We start from the raw sequence: 17,034 nt of genomic DNA on the forward strand, positions 1-17,034 counted from the left end.
TCGCAACTAACTGTTGCAATTACTATGCCCTAAATTTGGTTTCTGTCAGGTAAAAGTTGAGGGGCGATCGCCATGGAAGCAAACCAGATTTGAGGATGGAGCAACCAGCAGTAACATCCATGCAAACAGCTTATAAAAACTTTTTAGATCATTTCCCAACCGCAGTAAAACCAAGAGAAGAGAAAGATCATGTTGGTTAGGAGCCCCAAATTAACACTAAAAAAAAGTGTGGGGTTTTGTTGTTGTTTGGTTTGGTTTTTTCCTCTTCAGGACACAGACATGCATGTGGAGATAACTGGGCTTTTTTTGGTAATCCAATAAGATTCAAGTGCACCAGGTGCTCAGCAGTACACAAAGATGCGGGTGCTAACTACTCCTGCTTAGAGTGCTGGCCTCGGTATCTATATATTTACTTGATGTCTCCTCCACAAACTCTGCTCACGCCTCTGCCTGCAGTATGAAAATCGTGCCCTTGGTTCCCAACCATTCGATGCCCAACCCGCGGACCCTGCGGTTCTGTGGGGAAAAAGCGCAGGCTTGTTATTTTACCACTTGTTTCCCTCCCTAACTCCCCCTCAGACACAGCCTCAGCTCCTTCTGGCTCTCCCCAGATCCCCTTAGTTCCCTGTGTGCCCCTCTACCCCCACCCCGGCTGCCGGCGGGGCGTGCAGCGCCTCACACCCTGAGGTGAGGGCGGGAGAGGGACGGGCTCCTCAGAGACCCGGTCCCAGCGGCTCTCCTCGGAACCTTCCCGCGTCGCCGCGCCGGGCCGGGCGGGCAGTGCACCGCAGCGCACCGAGCCGCTTCCGGCTTCCGCACAGCCGCTGCAGCCAGGTGGGCGCGGAGGCAACGGCGCCTGTGGGACGGTGGGGGCGCGGAGGGACGGAGGGAGCGAGTGGGCTGGCGGCCCCGACCCGCCGCGGCCTCCCCGCCTGAGCAAGCGAGGCGGTGGCTGGCTTCCTCACAGATCAGTGCCGGGAAACACGGAGCGCGGCTGCCAGGTTGGAAACGTGTTGGCGGCACGGTTTGGGGGCGTAGGTAAAACACTAAAAATGAGGTGAAGTACCGCAGGGTGTGCTTTCCGAAAAGCTCGTCTGCTGTTGGCGTTTCACAGAGCAGCCTTAAGTCGGGCGGTGAGAGCGCGTCGGCCTCTCACGCTGCACAGCTGTTACCGGTGCGTTTCCAAAGGGAGAATCGAATTGGTCAGAGACGTGGCCGGGGAGCACGGTGCACCTCGGACCCACAAGGCAGCAGCCCCCAGGCACTGCGGCTGCAGGCGCGGTTCACCCCTGCGTTACTAACAGACGAGTAAGGCACTGAAGTCGCGGTGTCTTGGACGTGAGCTCATTAATAGAGGGAATCACGAACTGGAGTGACATAACTACAGAATATCGCTAGCGCAGGATTTCTTTTTCTTAAAAGTTGTAAGCTTGTATAGAGTGTTAAAACAGATCTTGTTGAATTCTGAATGGGATCAGGTGTGACCCAGCAAATTTACCCTGATTCTTCTTTTGATGTATATGCATTGAGTAGAAGCTATTTGATGGTCAAGTACAAGAAATCTTGAAATATGAAAACATCTTCGGGTGTTAGTGTTTGAGTTGCATGACAAGAGAAACTGACAGTTCCCCCACATCCCCAGATGAATAGCTTGTTACAGCTGTTCATTATATTTGTGACAGCAGGGGGGTTAGCATACCACATAAGATAATATGACGCAAGGGAATGTCGTGCTCAGCACAGAGATCCAGAAAGCAGCTGGTGCAATCTGCTTTCCTGTCTGCTGCAAACTTGGTGTGTGTCTTTGGTGCTTTGTCAAGGACAAGTTTTCAAGAGGGGGGAAAAATGGCATACACATGGTACGACCTCTGCAGAATTTAGATGCCAGTCATTGTTTATGTATTTGACACAGCACAACCATCAGTTAAAATATGTGAGCAGTCTTTGGAGCTGTGGTGGGAACCCTGCTGTCTTTGTCTGTATTTCACTTGCCAAATAATAGCACATGAAGAACAGGAAACAAAACTTCTACAGAATGAAACACACAGTGCAGAGGTCCCAGTCCTCCTGACACACATTTTAGGGCTTTCCCTTTCAACTACTGATCACATTATGCACAGCCTCCTGACACCTGTGATTTCTGTGCCACACCATCAGCCATTAGGCTGGGGAGCCACACTTGTTCCTGCTGCTGCCCTGACCCACTCATTGGAACATTTGTCCTAGAGCAGAAAACTTAAAATGGAGAAAACCGCCTTGTGCAGAAGTGTTCCCAGTTCAGGAGCTTGCAGGCTCCGTAGGGCAGCAGGATCATACCTTCTGGGGCTTGGACCTGCTGTGTCCTGGGCAGTCTCTTTCATAGCAGCATCATAGGTTGAAAAGAAGGGTGGAAGCATGGCTGTAAGTCTCTGCCTTCACCAGAAATAACTGTTCAAGCAAAATCTTTCTGGCAGGTAGGTCTCGAGTAGCTCACTGTAAGCATTTCCTTGATAACTTGTTTTTGGTCCTCCTGAGAGGCAATTTTCTGTCCTGTTCACCCTGCAGGGGAGCTGGACCACAGACAGATTCCATGGAGTCATTCCTGTATGAGCATTTGGTAATGTGTTGTGGTGCCTAAATGCATTTTTAAGTCATCCTGTAGCCTCATGACAGAAGTGTTGCCAAAAGAGGAAATAGAATATGCTGCAGAAGCATTTTTAAATACTGATCAGTGCTTTTACAAGAGGGATACTCTGATTTGAAAGGAATTTGCAGGTAAACGAAGTTTTTGCTATCATAATTTCTGCCATTATAACACTATTATGTTCTAGTCAGAAAATAAAAAGATGGTAATTTCCCTAAAAACTTAGAACTCAGGGAAAAGACCAGAAACATCTTAAATGGAAGCTCAGAGGGAAAGAGTGATAGAATATTGATCTATAGGATAGTTATTTATTGGCTGGTGTTCAAAAGCCTGGATTGATTTGATAGCTTTGTTCAAAGGACTCAACTTTGCAGTTTTATTATTTAGCTTAATACAAACTTTCTAAAAACTACCATCTTAAAGATTTCTCATAATCTGTGTCCTCAGTAGTCATTGAGACAGTGTTTTTCATGAAAACAATTTGTCATTTTGCTGTTTTCAATTATGAGGTAATGGGAAGAAGTCAAGGTATAAATACTAACCATTAGACTCTGTTGTTAACTTGGCATTCAAGCAGTTTAAAAATTAGTGTGCAACCTCATATTGGACTCCCAGCATCAGAAATGTCACGCTCTAGAATAATGACAGTTGCCAGCAGGCATCTCAGCAATAAGATTCTGACTACAAAATATGACACTAATACAATTTAAACACAGTGCAAAATGCTACAGGGTGAGAAAACTGATTTATGTGTTCTATAAAAACCAAATTTTAGTGTTTGGCCAGGACAATATATTTCTTTATGTGGAAAAGTTAGGATTGTTTGGTTTATTTTGTAAGACCTTTTGAACAAAGATACTAATTTTTCTTCCAAACTTAAACTGCTACTGCAGTTCACTGCCTGTTGATGCCACAGTTCTCTTTACAGCTGTCAGCATGCATGTCTACATGTCTACTCAGAGTTAGGGATGAGGCTGGGTAGTAGGTACCTCCCATTTCCTCAGCCCAGTGGCCCCAGTAGCCACCCATTGACCTACTGGAATCAGCAAAACCTTTCCTCATCAGAGCTGTCCCATCATGCAGTTTGGTTTTTTTGATTTTGTTTTTAACCTGTATATGGTTTAGAATGTAACACCAACAGTTACATCAGCAGAAATAAGGGGATAATAAAGATGGAGCATAAGTGAAGGTGTCTATCTTGGGTGCCTGTGTTAACAAGAGAAACTCTAACATCAGACCACACCTTTAATCTCCCAGTTGGCCATTTCATGAAGTCAGTATAATACTTGCCTAATTTATTATAAGAACAGAGTAAACTAAGCATATGTGAGTACTGCACAGTTCATTATGGAGATGACAGGAGAGCAGTGATCTGATTGATTCCCAGATGGTCTCACCACTGTATTGCACTGGTTACCTCCTGGGATGTTAAAACTAGATGGATGGATGCACTGAACTACATGGATTTAAATTAGCATAAACCCTTCTTGGGAAACAGTGGTGCCTTCAAAGCAATACATCAATGCACACTCATCTCCATTATTGCTGATGTGCAAGAATGATAAATAAGCAGTACAGACATCACTTTGCCTTAACTCTTAAATCCATGTAATGACATTTTGTTTTCTAAGCCTTCATGAAGTGTTAAATTTGCATTTTTACAGTACACCAGGATTCGCTCACCTGAAGAATCCTTTTCAACTGATTGAAGTAGTTAGTGAGCATCAGAAGAGAGAGAAGAGGAAATGAACTGAATATTGTCCTTAACAAATAGACAAGGCAAAACAAACCCAGAGGTCCATCACAAACAAATCAACAAAACATAGCAGTTAGGGTTTGTTTTTTTAAAGGTAAAACACTTCAAAAATAGTTAAGCACAAAGTTTTAAGACAGAAAAGTCTTTTCTAGATCACAGGATTCTTCATGGTGCATCACATGACTCTTCTTAAGGGACTGGCCCCCTATTCTACAGTTGAAAAGAAACCTTTAGAAGAGGAAATGGAGACGAAGCACAGTTAACATGGGAACTCCAAGATCCAGTTTTAGTGCTGAATTTGTCTTGTGTATCCATGTAGTTCCGTACATAGTTTTGTGCGCATTCATTACAAACCTATTTCCCCCCGCCCAGGTCGTGAAAAATGCCTAAGAAGAAGACTGGTGCTCGTAAGAAAGCTGAAAACCGCCGTGAACGTGAAAAGCAGATAAGGGCTTCAAGAGCCAACATAGATTTAGCCAAACATCCTTGTAATGCTTCGATGGTAAAGTAACCAAACATATTTTATATTACAATACTTGATTTTAAATTATGTAAGCCCAGTCATAAATATTAATTGTATTTAGTGCCACTGGAATGTCGTTCTTCCAACCATCCATCCTTTATAATTAAGGTTACATTCGCATCAGAGGTATAATACTTGCATAAAAAGTTTGGTTCCTAATCAGAACTTTAATTCAGAGTCACTGCTGGGTCTCTGAATCTAGGTCTTATTTTATGTAGGATAAAAATAATTACCAGTGTCATTTCTTTTCTTTAGGAATGTGATAAGTGCCAAAGGTAAGTATTTTTCCCTTTCTAAACCCAGCAGTTGAATATTAGTTGGTTTCAAATATTTTACATATCTTTCTAATGCTTGCTTACATTGCTTTTTGTTTTCCCCCTCTGTATGCCTAGACGACAGAAGAATAGAGCTTTTTGCTACTTCTGCAACTCAGTTCAAAAACTACCCATTTGTGCACAATGTGGTAAGTAGAAGTAATGAAGGAAAACATGCTATCCTCAGTCCCCGGTGTTAAATTCTCTGCACTTAGAGTACCTTTGTCTTAAAGTACCTTTGTGATTTGTGGAGCATGTTCTTTTAAATCTGCTGTGGACCTCCTCCTTGAGAAGAGATCTTGTTTGATCATGTGCTAATGTGTATGCTCCTCTGACCCCAGGAGGTGCACAAGTCTGGAGTATTTGATCTTTGGAAGAATTTGTCTTGCTGCCTTTTAGGATTGTGAACATCCTGGTCATGTTATTTATGTGCTAGAGGGGTGATGCTTTGAAATCAGAAGAGAAGGACTCCTAATGACAGAACTCTGCTCCAAATCAGGATAAAATACCCTTCTGTTTTTTTTTTTTTTTAACAGCTGCTTGCTTGCAGGGGATGTTGATAATCATTTCATACTCTGAGGTGAATTTTGCTGTTATACCATCTCAACACATCCTTGCAGATTTTCAATTTGTCATTAAGCAGTTTGGCTGTTTTGTAGTTTGACTGTCAGTGCTGCTGACATCTGCAGCTTCCAGTGCCTTTGTTGGGACCTGCAGTTTCTGAGCATTTCTGGAAGCCAGGCTGTTAGTGTGCAATGGCAGTATGTCATCCTTCATAAGTCTTCCTTCTGTCATCATGCAGTGCAGCAGTAAAAAGATGCTGTCTATCTTGCAGTATATTATACATCTGAAGTTGACTCCTGTCTGTTGAATTTATCTTAATCTGCACTATGTTTCTGGAGGAAAAGCATCCCTAATAACAACCACAGAATTCTATTAAGTCCCAGGGTTTTCCAAAACAAAGACCATTATTAAAGCTGTTTGGTGCTTAATCAAGCGTTGGAGACAGCTCCTATAAAACAGTTCTCTAAGTTCTCTAACTTTCTTAGAGAAATTCCTGAGGGATGGGAGCAACGTAGCTGTGCTGCAGTACTCCAGACCCAGTCATACCCCCACCACCTCCAATCCCCAGCTGGTTCTTCCTCACCCTCCAAGTGCCATTTGGTATCTGAGGTGTGATTTAATACAAAGCTCTTTAGATGCTTCATACTGGAATTTAATGATGTTTTGGAATTTAATGATGTTTTCAATGTACAGTTTGGCTTTGTCAGCTCCTCATTGGGGTTGCAGGGAGCACCCCTTTGGTGGTTTCTCTAAGCAGGCAGTAGCAGATTCATCAAAGGGATCTGCAGCAGGGCAGCTTAAACCAGCGATAAAGCTCCACTGCAGTAGCCTGGGCCAAGTACAAGATTTTTTTTGCTTGCATAAGTGCATGCAGGATGTGTGTCTTTTTGGCAGAGGTATTTATGTCAGAGGCAAGGAGTAAGGGAAAGTTGTCACTGTAACTACTTGCTTGTGCCAGAATGACTTAAATACAGACGGGCTTTTTCTCCCACTGATACCTGCATTTAAGAGGAGTTATTTTGTCTAGGAATTAATTGCTAATACGGTTTTAGAAGAGAAAAAAAACAAACCCATCCACCACCACCAAAACCCTAAGTATCCAAGTACATGTAAGAAATTAAATCATCATGTGCATATGTTTTTTGCAGAGGGCCTCAACCTTGCACAGAGCACATACTGGTTTTTATGGTGAGGCAGAATGAGCAGCTTCAAATGCAACTTTTAAAATTGTCATTGCTTGGCTTTCATCTTAATTTTGTTCTTTGGTTTGACAGCATTTCAAATATTTTGGCATTTGAAATTCTTGCCAGTGACTCAAAACAGAGAGCAAGACAACACATTGCCTTATTATCTCAGTACTGGGGAAAGAGATTTGGGCTGAAAACAGACAATAATTAATTTGATCTAAGGCAGATGTGAGGGTGGACTGCAGGTTGCAGACATTTGTTTGCATTATTTTTACCTAAAGTTACAATCAAGCGCAGGTGTTTGGTTGAAATACTGCTCTTGTATGAACATTCATTCTAATTTTAAACTTTTTGTATAGTTTTCTTCTGGTTCCTTGTCTTTTCTAAACAGGAAAAACCAAATGCATGATGAAGTCTTCAGACTGTGTTATAAAACATGCTGGTGTGTACAGTACTGGACTAGCAATGGTGGTATGTATACAGAATTATAGCCTTTTTTGTTGTATGAGGTTATGCTATGCAAATCTTTCTGGGAAAAAAAAAAAAAAGGATAAACCAGATTATGGAATGACAGCATGCACCATGTCAAGTTTTTTTTAATCATTTTAACATCAGAAAGTGATTTTCCCTTCTACCGAAACCCCAAATCTTGCATTTTTAGGTACAACTGCAAACTCCCAACGTGTCATGGATGCTAACAGATCTGTGTTGGAGGCAGGGCCTATGCAGAGACCGTGATTATCAGAGAGAGAAATCTGTTCTATGGCATTGGGAAGGAAGTTTAATTAAAAAAAAATCATTTTTGCTCCTAGTGATAGTTTTTGGCCTTTGAACTTTCCTTCTTTGAGGGACAAGTTATTACTGCATTCTGGAAAGCAAGTTATGACACATCATAGCCTCTGGATTAAATGCTGTATGGGCTAAGCCTCAGTCCTGTTTCTGCATCCAGTTTGCAGTCAGCTTTTCTCATCAACACAGCCAGCCTTCCCAGTCTGAATTTCCTAAACTCACGTGTTCAGTGTTACAATATTTTCATCAACAATTTGGATTCACCACTGGTTTAGTTTTGTCTGCATGTAATGCACATAATAGTTTGTTACATAAGGGCTGAGGTGGCTTCCTAAAATGCTACAGTTAAGGGATAGTCAATGCGCAGATCTTGTAGTTAAAAGAGTAACTTATTTCTAGGGAGTTATTTGATCTTTGCTCGCTGCAGAGCTTGTGATTTCAGCTCTAAGAATCTAGTGGCATTTTCCAGGACATGTTATCAAATTGCATTTTTGCCAGAACATTGTTATCATTTACGGATCTCAGGTTTCAGCTGGAGGACACAATTTTCATGCATAAGAGTTAAGATGGAAAATGTGAAAAACAGAAAAGGGGAAAATGAAGTTATTTTACATCATATTTAACCCTGCAGAAGTGAATATCAAACAAACAAGATGAACTGTGGAGTGTCTCAATAGGAATATAGATGTGGTTCATACTGTTTCACTCAACTGGAATGAACCCACTGAGAGAACTGGTACTTGGATATGTTTAGGATTATGGAATAAAGAGTTTCCCTCTAGGTATTGCGTAAGTCCCAAGATGACATCCTTCTGTAATTACAGGGTGCAATCTGTGATTTCTGTGAAGCTTGGGTGTGTCATGGGAGGAAGTGTCTGAGCACACATGCATGTACCTGCCCTCTTGCAGATGCAGAATGTATTGAGTGTGAAAGAAGTGTCTGGGACCATGGTAGGTTGCTCACACTTACGAAAATCTAAATGGTACTTTTCTACTCCCATTGCTTAAGTTATTGTACCTATATTTGTAGCATAGCTTTTTTAAACTTCACTGATTAGTTCTTGCAGTATGTTTGTTCAAAGCAAAGCATTCTTCCCATTTTAAAAATAGACCTTTTGAGTGGGGAATGTACATGACCTGCTCAGGAACATACAGTATTCAGTTCAGGGGTGGTTATGTAATCTGAACTATTAACTGTCCTATCAGCAGAGTGCTTCACATAATTGAACATGGCATCAAATTGTCAGTACACTATTTTCTGCCATTTCCATCCAGTCCATTCTTCTATGCTAGTATAGGTATTTGGATTCCCAATTGCTTAGAAAACCATACTCATCTCAATTTGTAGAATACATTGAAGGGTTTATTCCAAGTGTGCATCAGAAGTGAGGGGGTAGGAGGGAAAGAAACTGGATAAAAGAGAATGATCTGATTAAAAAACCAAAACTTAATGCAATAGTCAAATTAAAATGAAGAAAAGTAAAATTAATACTTGCTCTGTATTTATGCTGTCTCCTACTGTAGGATACATGGTATTTTTCAGTATAATAATGGATGGCAGTGTCTGATATAGGACTTCTATTAAAATATTTGTAACAGAAGAGAGAGCTTCAGTCAGAACCACAGCCTAACTTGTTTGCAGAGCAGAACTTGATGCATGTGCCCACTGCTGATTATTTTGCCTTGATAAATCTTTTAGGAGGGAGAATATTTGCCTGCTCTTTTTGCCATGATTTTCTCTGTGAAGATGATCAGTTTGAACATCAAGCCAGCTGCCAAGTTCTGGAAGCAGAGACATTTAAATGTAAGTTATTTGTTCATAGTCCCTTTCACCACAGCTGAAAAGACTCTCCAATTGCTTCTTCCTCTGCGCTCAAGAGTACTCTCCATCACCTTTTCAAACAACTGTAACCACCACTGGAGGAGGAGGCCTGTTTCCTCTCTGCTTGCCTTTGATATCCATCATCTAGACTAGAGCTTTTGCCTCTGGCCTTCCTCCATGTTGACTCCATGAGGTAGTTGTTTCCCTGCCTGGCTCTTACAGACCTTTCCTGGGAAGTTGCTGTTGCAGGAGCCAGCAGTCTCTAAAGTTGCAGTGTTGGCAGTGGCCAGGACTGCAGAAAAATGGTGGAACTGCTGAAGCTGCTTTTTTACTTCACAAAGCTCTTCAGACAAGGAGCTCTCTTCTACTTCTCTGACAGTATGATGAGCTATTTCTAGATACCTGTTCCTCATGGAAAATAGCTGCCCTAAATAACACTACCTGTGTTAGTTTGGCTAAAATTTCCTCGATGGCTGTGGATGGCCTGAATACTGTTGAAAGGTTTTAGCATCTGTTGATTTGGCAAAAGCAGCAAGTCCTGAGGATGGCTGTGACTCAGGAAGTAGTCATCATTAGTCAGTGAGACAGCGTGAGCATGTAAGGAATGAAAAAACAGTGTTCATTCAGAGCATGAGCTCAGTATTAGTTTCTTCACTGACCAGTAGATGGTGGACATGTGTGTCAGTAATTTATCGAATGTTGATATGTGTCCACTTTTATTGATAGGTGTAAAGTCTTCAGGTAGCTGAAGACTTTTTGTCCTCTTGAACTTCAGTTAATTTTGTGGCCAAAACTGAAACTCATATTTGTAAGAGGATGGCTCATTCTAGTCCTCTACTTCTCTTTGGCTGAGAGGGAAATGTCAAGGGAAGCTAAAAAAACAAAAGCCAAAACAAACACAAACCAAGACTATGCATATTTGAAATAATTAATCTTTTCTAGAAGTATTTCTTTTCTATCCACCATTTACTACTGTTTGGTTTATCCCATAAGACAAGCACTTGTCCTTTCCAAAACTTGTATTTTGACTGTTACATTTTCAGTCCTTATCACAGAAATTCAATGTGCTCCTTGCCATCTATGAGACTCTTTTCTTCAGAACTGCCTAATCTCTTGTCCTAATTGATTTCTCCCAATTCAGAGTATTTGTCAATTTCAATGTTATAGTCTGTGTGTTTTGAAATTTCACATCTCCTTTTCATCTCCCATCCTTTTTTTCACCAGCCGGCTATATTCTAAGCCTTGATTAGCTTCCCTTGATGCATTCTGCCAAAATACCTTCCTGCATAACAATATTGAAGCAGCATCAGCTATTCTACATGAATACTTGTTCAGTGGTTGCTGGAAGCTTTTAATTCACAGATGTATGTCACACCCTTAATGGAGAAATTGCTTTTTTGAGATTGTTCAACGTTTTGTGGCACAGTGCAGTTTTGGTAGAGAGGCAGGAATTTTGTCAGTGTGTGGTAACAAGGTTGTAAAACCTGATCTTTTACAGAATACATGAGCTTTAAATGCAGTCATGTGTTTGTAGTCTAAATCCCATTCTAGCAGTGACAAAGGTACTCTTACTTTGCATCACTACCCGAGAATTTTTGTAAATGCAGATACTCCAGAAATGATGAATATATATGCATTAGCAATTCCCATTCCATCTTTAAATACGTAAGAGTGCTAAATCCTGAGGCTGTCCTGCTCATGTGAAAAGCTCATTATATTTATTACTTCAGATTAAAAAAACTTTGCTGCTGCAGGGGTAAGGCAACGAGGAAGGGAACAAGTACTTGCACAGTGACTGATAAAATATGTATCCCTGCCTTTCTAGTAGTAACTACAATTCACCCTGCTTGGTGTTGCTGCCAGTTGCTGTGTAGTTGCCTTTACTCACTCTAGTGGACTAAAGGAACAGATTTGAAGCTTCAATACAAGATTTTGAGCATCAATCCTGATTTTTGTAGTTCATGTGCCAGCTACAATTCTTTTAAGAACAGATAGATTTTCATCTGAAGTTGTGTACAATAAAGTATATTTTCAGATGACATGACAAAATACAGAACACAAGTGTTTGAGCTTTGGAGGTTTGCAAGCTTGAAGTATTATCACATCCCCTTTAAATGAGATAAAGGTGGTAAAGGCTGTCATGGCATGTTTAAAGTGACTGTAAAATGCTAGTGCTCCTTCTTTTGATGTCATGAGAGAAGGAAACACAACATGACCACTTAATATCAGACTGGTTCTAAAACTCCTGTTTTCAAAAGTTTAGAAACTCAAGTAATAGTTAAACTTTTTGCCCTCTTGAACTTCCATTTTTTGTGTCAAGTGACATTATTGCAATGAGGCTTAGACTTGAAAAACTCTAATAGAATGGTACTGTGTGCTAAAATAACTGATGCATGTTGCCAAAGGGCAGTTGTATTAGGGAATTAAAAATAAATGCCTCAGCTGTGTTATTACATACTTTTGCAAGGTTTTAAAAGCATTGCAGATCTGTAATTTTAAGTATTGAATTTTACATATTGATTTTCTCCAACAGGTGTTTCCTGTAACAGGCTTGGGCAACATTCATGTCTGCGTTGTAAGGTAAAGACAGTTGCAAGTAGCTATGACTTTAGACTTTATTTTTCTTAGCCTCCAAGGCTGGCATCAGGCCTTCTGACATCTTCCTCTACATTCTTAAAAGATATTTATACTTTTGTATTAGTATCTGAAGCCTAGAGACAGGCTTATGGGGGTCAAAAGGGCTTTTTTTAAGTCTGTGCTTGCCTGTTAACCACAAGCCAGTGTTGTGCATCCTTATGCCAAGAGAGGTGATCTTCACTTTGTCAAGCCTCTGTTTAAACTAGAGCTGTACCACGTTTGACCCTTAAAAAAAACCCCAAAACCAAACCAACCAACCAAAACAAATCCTTGGTCCCAAACGGAATCCAGGGGTTTGGAATTCATTTTGATCTAGTGTAGGTCTAAGATAAGTGAAAAAGTTTGGGTTTTTTTAAACAGTCAAGTGATGATCTGGCCAGCAATACCACAGCCTGGATCCAGTAGAAACAATCTCCACAGCTAATCTAGTCTTACACATGCAGACATTAATTTGCTGATACCAGGCTTTGGTTTTCACACTCAGAAGTAATTCTGTATAAAATTTCCACCTGCTTCATCATCAGCATTGCCCAGATTTCTCCAGGTGCTGGTTCTTTGCCTACTTTTACTCTTCTTACACTCCATATGTTTTCCCTGCAACCTCCCATGGCATTGATTTAATCTTCCAAAGTGCTCCTTTCTCCAGGTATCTTCACTGGCACTCTGGTGCTCAACATGTGAAATTTCTATCTCTTAACTTTTGCCTTCAGGTCACTGCATAGTTATATTCTGGCGTACATCTCTGACTGTATCTTATTTAAACTTGTCAGTGTAAACCAAAGTTTGCCAGGCTCCTTGTGAGCAGCACTATAATCCCGTCCTTGGGTGTGCTACTTCTGTACTTGTTGAGCAGCAGTTTTATCCAGCCTCTTCCCGAGGTAGCTGTGCAACTATGTTTATTATCGAGATGGTTGCTCTGTGCACAGATTCCAGTTCCACTGCAGATAGAGCTCATTAAATTTTAATACCAACCAGAAAACCCTGCTGCTGTTAGACACTTTTTTGCTTGCTTCTTGCTGAACAATATGGTTTTATGATTAAAACATTTAGCTTTCTCACTCTTCTTTCACCCCACAGGCTTGCTTTTGTGACGATCATGTGCGAAGTAAGGTTTTCAAGCAGGAAAAAGGAAAAGAGCCTCCCTGTCCTAAATGTGGCCATGAAACTCAGCAGACAAAGGATCTGAGCATGTCAAGTAAGCCTGTGTCTCCAGTTAATAAGTAGTACAAGCACCACTGGTGACTAATTTTCTGCATAGGAACAATGAGTAAAGTCCAGTTACTTTCAGTTGTTTTCCAAAGCTTTCCTATGTTTGTGTTAGGAAAACTTTGTGTTAGGAAAACTGTGTTAGGAAAACTTTGTGTGTTAGGAAAGCTTTGTGTTTCTTAGTTTAGAACTGAGAAGTCACTTGTTCTTAACCATTGATCCTAATAGTGAAACCTTTTGGTTAGTTTGAGATTTTAGTTGTGGAAAAAATTGCAGAAAATAACTGCTTAAGCCTTCACTTCATCTACAAGAAGCTAGCTAATGAATTTCAAAGTGTGGTTTGATGATCTGCATACAACCTACCTCAACCACTCTTGAATCAATCAGGATGCCTATTGTGTCTGCAAAGCACATCCAATTACAGGTTTTCTTGGCTAGAGTACCAAAGCTTTATCCTAAAAGCAAGTCGTGCTCTGGGGACAGTGTTCATACAAAGTTGGCTGCAGGGAAGCATACTGTGTGTAGCAGAAAGGTTCTATCAGAGTGAGGATTAAACCTGATAATGTCAGATTTAGAAAAAGGCTGTCAAACATTGTGTGCTCTTTGCCGAATAGTGGAAAAGGACAGAAATGGAATGTCAGATGCTTAGCTCAAATTGCTGTTGAGGGCTGGGAATATGATGAGTTTTCTCTGTCTGCAGCGCGTTCTTTGAAGTTCGGCCGACAGACTGGAGGTGAAGATGCAGATGGAGCTTCTGGGTATGATGCCTACTGGAAGAACCGCTCCTCCAGCAAGCCTGGAGATGCAGGTGACCGTGAGGATGAATATGATGAATATGAAGCAGAAGATGATGATGAAGATGAAGATGAAGGAGGGAAGGATTCTGATGCTGAGACCACAGACGTATTCAGCAATTTGAATTTAGGAAGGACCTATGCAAGTGGGTATGCACATTATGAGGAACCAGAAGATTAAAACTTGGCAAGCTAAAAACACTCGGAAAGGACCTAAGCAGTGCTTCACTTGAGTTCTGTATGTGCCAGTAGGATAGCTCTATCAGGTACTTGCATATTCAAGTTATAGAGCATGGAACTTCTGCAGTAACTCCAGTGAGATTATTATTATTTTTTTTGTATAAACCAATATTGGGTTTGGGGCTGGGGGGAGAAAACAGGAATATTTTTATTCCTCTGAGCAATGGAAGTGGCTTTGTTCTTGAGTATAATGGTTCAGTGCCATTTTCTCCTATCAGTACAGGAACATGAGAAAGCTCTGCAACTTGCTTCCCTTTGCTCATCAGAAATTAAGTTATTTTTTACAATTATTTTGTTAACTGATTTCTTAACATTAATGTAGTGCTAGGTTGGTGGCTGCATTATTTTTGGTCTGCACAATAAAAGTCAACTGCATTCTTGAGTGAATTGTCATAAATATTGATCTCCCTCGAATAGCTGAAAGCAGGTTGTATACAAACGTAAATCAACATTAAAATAACTTCCTTGTTTATGTAGGCAAGGCAATCAATGTGGCTCTCCATGTACTTGAACGTTACTTTTCCATTTTTAGTATTAGATATTAATCAGTGGGGCTATATGCCATCATTACAAGTGCACTCCAGAGAATCCAAAATTTTGTTGTAATAAAAACGTTGGTGTATCCTCTGTGTCACAAAAATCTGTAAGACAATTTCTCATTAGATCAAAAAGAGGCCAGTTTCTTCTGTGCCTAGCCTTCAACTCTTTTCCTTGCACATGATAGAAAAAAATGATAGGGAACAACCCCAATGAATTGATAAGGTGAAAAAGCACAGGGACATTCAAAATACCAGGTTCAGATACCGTTCTGTGCAAATGTGCTGGTACAAGGCAAGTGATCAGCACATCTGAGCTGAGGAAGTGATGCTTGCAGAAGTGTTTGCAGTGATTATGATTTGAAAGTCAACATGTTAATTACCATTCTGTACATCTAAGTGCTTGTATTTAGTTCCCTCCTATAGGGGAATGTTGAGAGAATAGCAGCTCTTAAGAACAGACAGATCAAGTTGCCAGGGCAGCCAGGTAAAGTTACTCCAGCTTTCTAAATACCATGCTTAAGTGCAAGAGAGCTATTTCTTGTTATCTGTCAAATATCTGAAGTGATTATTGAATGACCTGCTTTTTGTGGTGCTTTCTCTACTGTTTCTTAGCACCTAAAGGTTATGTGTTGGCAGAGCATACGCTACTGAGAATAATTTTTAATGATGTTAGGGTTGCCAAATGAGCATTTCCTAACAAAACATGCTTGAGGAACCTGGCCTTAATACATCCCTCCTAAATGCCTCTCCTACCAAAGGTGTAAAAGACACAAGCTAGAATGCATCCAAGACAAAAAACACACAAAGAGCACAACCTGATTATGGCAGCTGAGGGGAGAAACTGGAAAGAGGGATTTGACCCATTCAGTGCATGTCAAGTGCTTGCCTTCAGAACTGGAGAGGAAACCACATTGTCTGAAGCCAAATACCTCTCAAAAATCAAAACTAGGATCATCCAGTTACATGCACTAGTGAAGACTTGCCCAGCTTAAATTACATACCTGATAGACATCTTGATTAGTCTTTTGCATGACAAAACTGAAAATGAGCAAGGTAGAATGCCTGCCAGTTCAACAGTGATTACTTGTTTGTGAAATTGGCACCTGTGATAGAATTTCTGCTCAACTTCATGGGGTCCAAAAGCTTCCACAGTTTGAGTCCATCTGTGGCTGCTCAGTTCCAGCAGCGATGCCAGTTTTTTATCTTGGCTGATGTTTCAAGTACAATACAATCATAAATCAGTACAAAGTCTTACAGAGGATTGAGGAATATATGTGTTTCGGCATATATGTAAAATAACAGCTGTTGGTGTGTCATTCATTAATATTACTACTTAACCACACAAAATTCCCCTTTAAGGTTATTGGCTCTTCAGTTAGGTTTTTTCCCCCTATGAAATCTGCTGCTGTTGCTGGCTGTGCCAAAGGCTGCTGACATAATAGAATTAATCATCATAATCAGAGTAAAGAACTATTCATTTTATCATTGAAATGTCCTTGCACGGGTCCTTGCAAGATCAGTCCTTCAGAGCTCATGCATGTTTGTGTGATACTGTCATAAGAGAAGGCCACGGCCCTACTTGCGACAGATGCTCAGGATACTTTATGTAATTTAGCAAGGTCACCACTCCAAGGACAGAGGCATTTATTTGCTTTTTCTTTGTACTGAAAATGCCTGTTTTGTGTATCTGGCTGGAAATAGGACCCAGGTACGAGACCTGTGGCAACTGACCTTTGAGGGGTCAAGACAAGCAAGTTTAAGCTGCTTTACAGTAATCTGGTGGATTCAAGATAAAACAGACAAACATGACCGCATTTTCTGTTAATGGAGTTGGACAACTTGTGAGAGGACAGGCGGAATACAGTGCTACAGGTTGTGCATTCTTGTCCTCTGCTTATTTTGTGAAGTCAAAAGCTTGTTGCCTGTCAGAGGGAGATCCTCAGAATTTACTTTCACAGCACATCATTTTGGTTGTCTTGGGTTAAATTGCAGGAAGAGGATGAAACAGAATAAACATATATCCCAGTTTTATTGAAAAAC

General features: G+C 40.7%; 1 protein-coding gene and 1 long non-coding RNA gene across 4 annotated transcripts; one reads left to right on the forward strand and one right to left on the reverse strand.

Moving 5' to 3' along the window:
- Positions 1–686: 686 nt before the first annotated feature.
- Positions 687–14,524, forward strand: ZNF330 (zinc finger protein 330). Of its 3 annotated transcripts, none has more exons than XM_061354117.1 (10): positions 687–834; positions 4,752–4,881; positions 5,158–5,177; positions 5,295–5,365; positions 7,359–7,438; positions 8,581–8,707; positions 9,456–9,560; positions 12,112–12,158; positions 13,293–13,410; positions 14,122–14,524. In XM_061354117.1, exons 2-10 carry the CDS (start codon positions 4,762–4,764, stop codon positions 14,394–14,396), a joined length of 963 nt encoding a protein of 320 aa, XP_061210101.1. In that variant the 5' UTR covers positions 687–834; positions 4,752–4,761; the 3' UTR covers positions 14,397–14,524. The 3 variants fall into 3 exon arrangements, with proteins under 3 accessions (XP_061210101.1, XP_061210102.1, XP_061210104.1); XM_061354118.1 differs by lacking the exon at positions 687–834 and adding an exon at positions 876–1,038; XM_061354120.1 differs by lacking the exon at positions 687–834 and adding an exon at positions 1,095–1,174.
- LOC133212556 (uncharacterized) lies at positions 9,094–16,184 on the reverse strand. Its single transcript, XR_009725523.1, has 2 exons — positions 15,996–16,184; positions 9,094–9,538 (listed from the first exon to the last, which is right to left on the reverse strand). It is a non-coding gene; the product is annotated as an uncharacterized LOC133212556 (long non-coding RNA).
- Between the last annotated feature and the right edge of the window lie 850 nt (positions 16,185–17,034).

This window comes from Neopsephotus bourkii, unplaced genomic scaffold (genome assembly GCF_033783945.1).
Source record: "Neopsephotus bourkii isolate Nb327-2 ecotype Australia unplaced genomic scaffold, CSIRO-AGI_Nbou_v1 NB_718, whole genome shotgun sequence".
NCBI lineage: Eukaryota > Metazoa > Chordata > Aves > Psittaciformes > Psittacidae > Neopsephotus > Neopsephotus bourkii.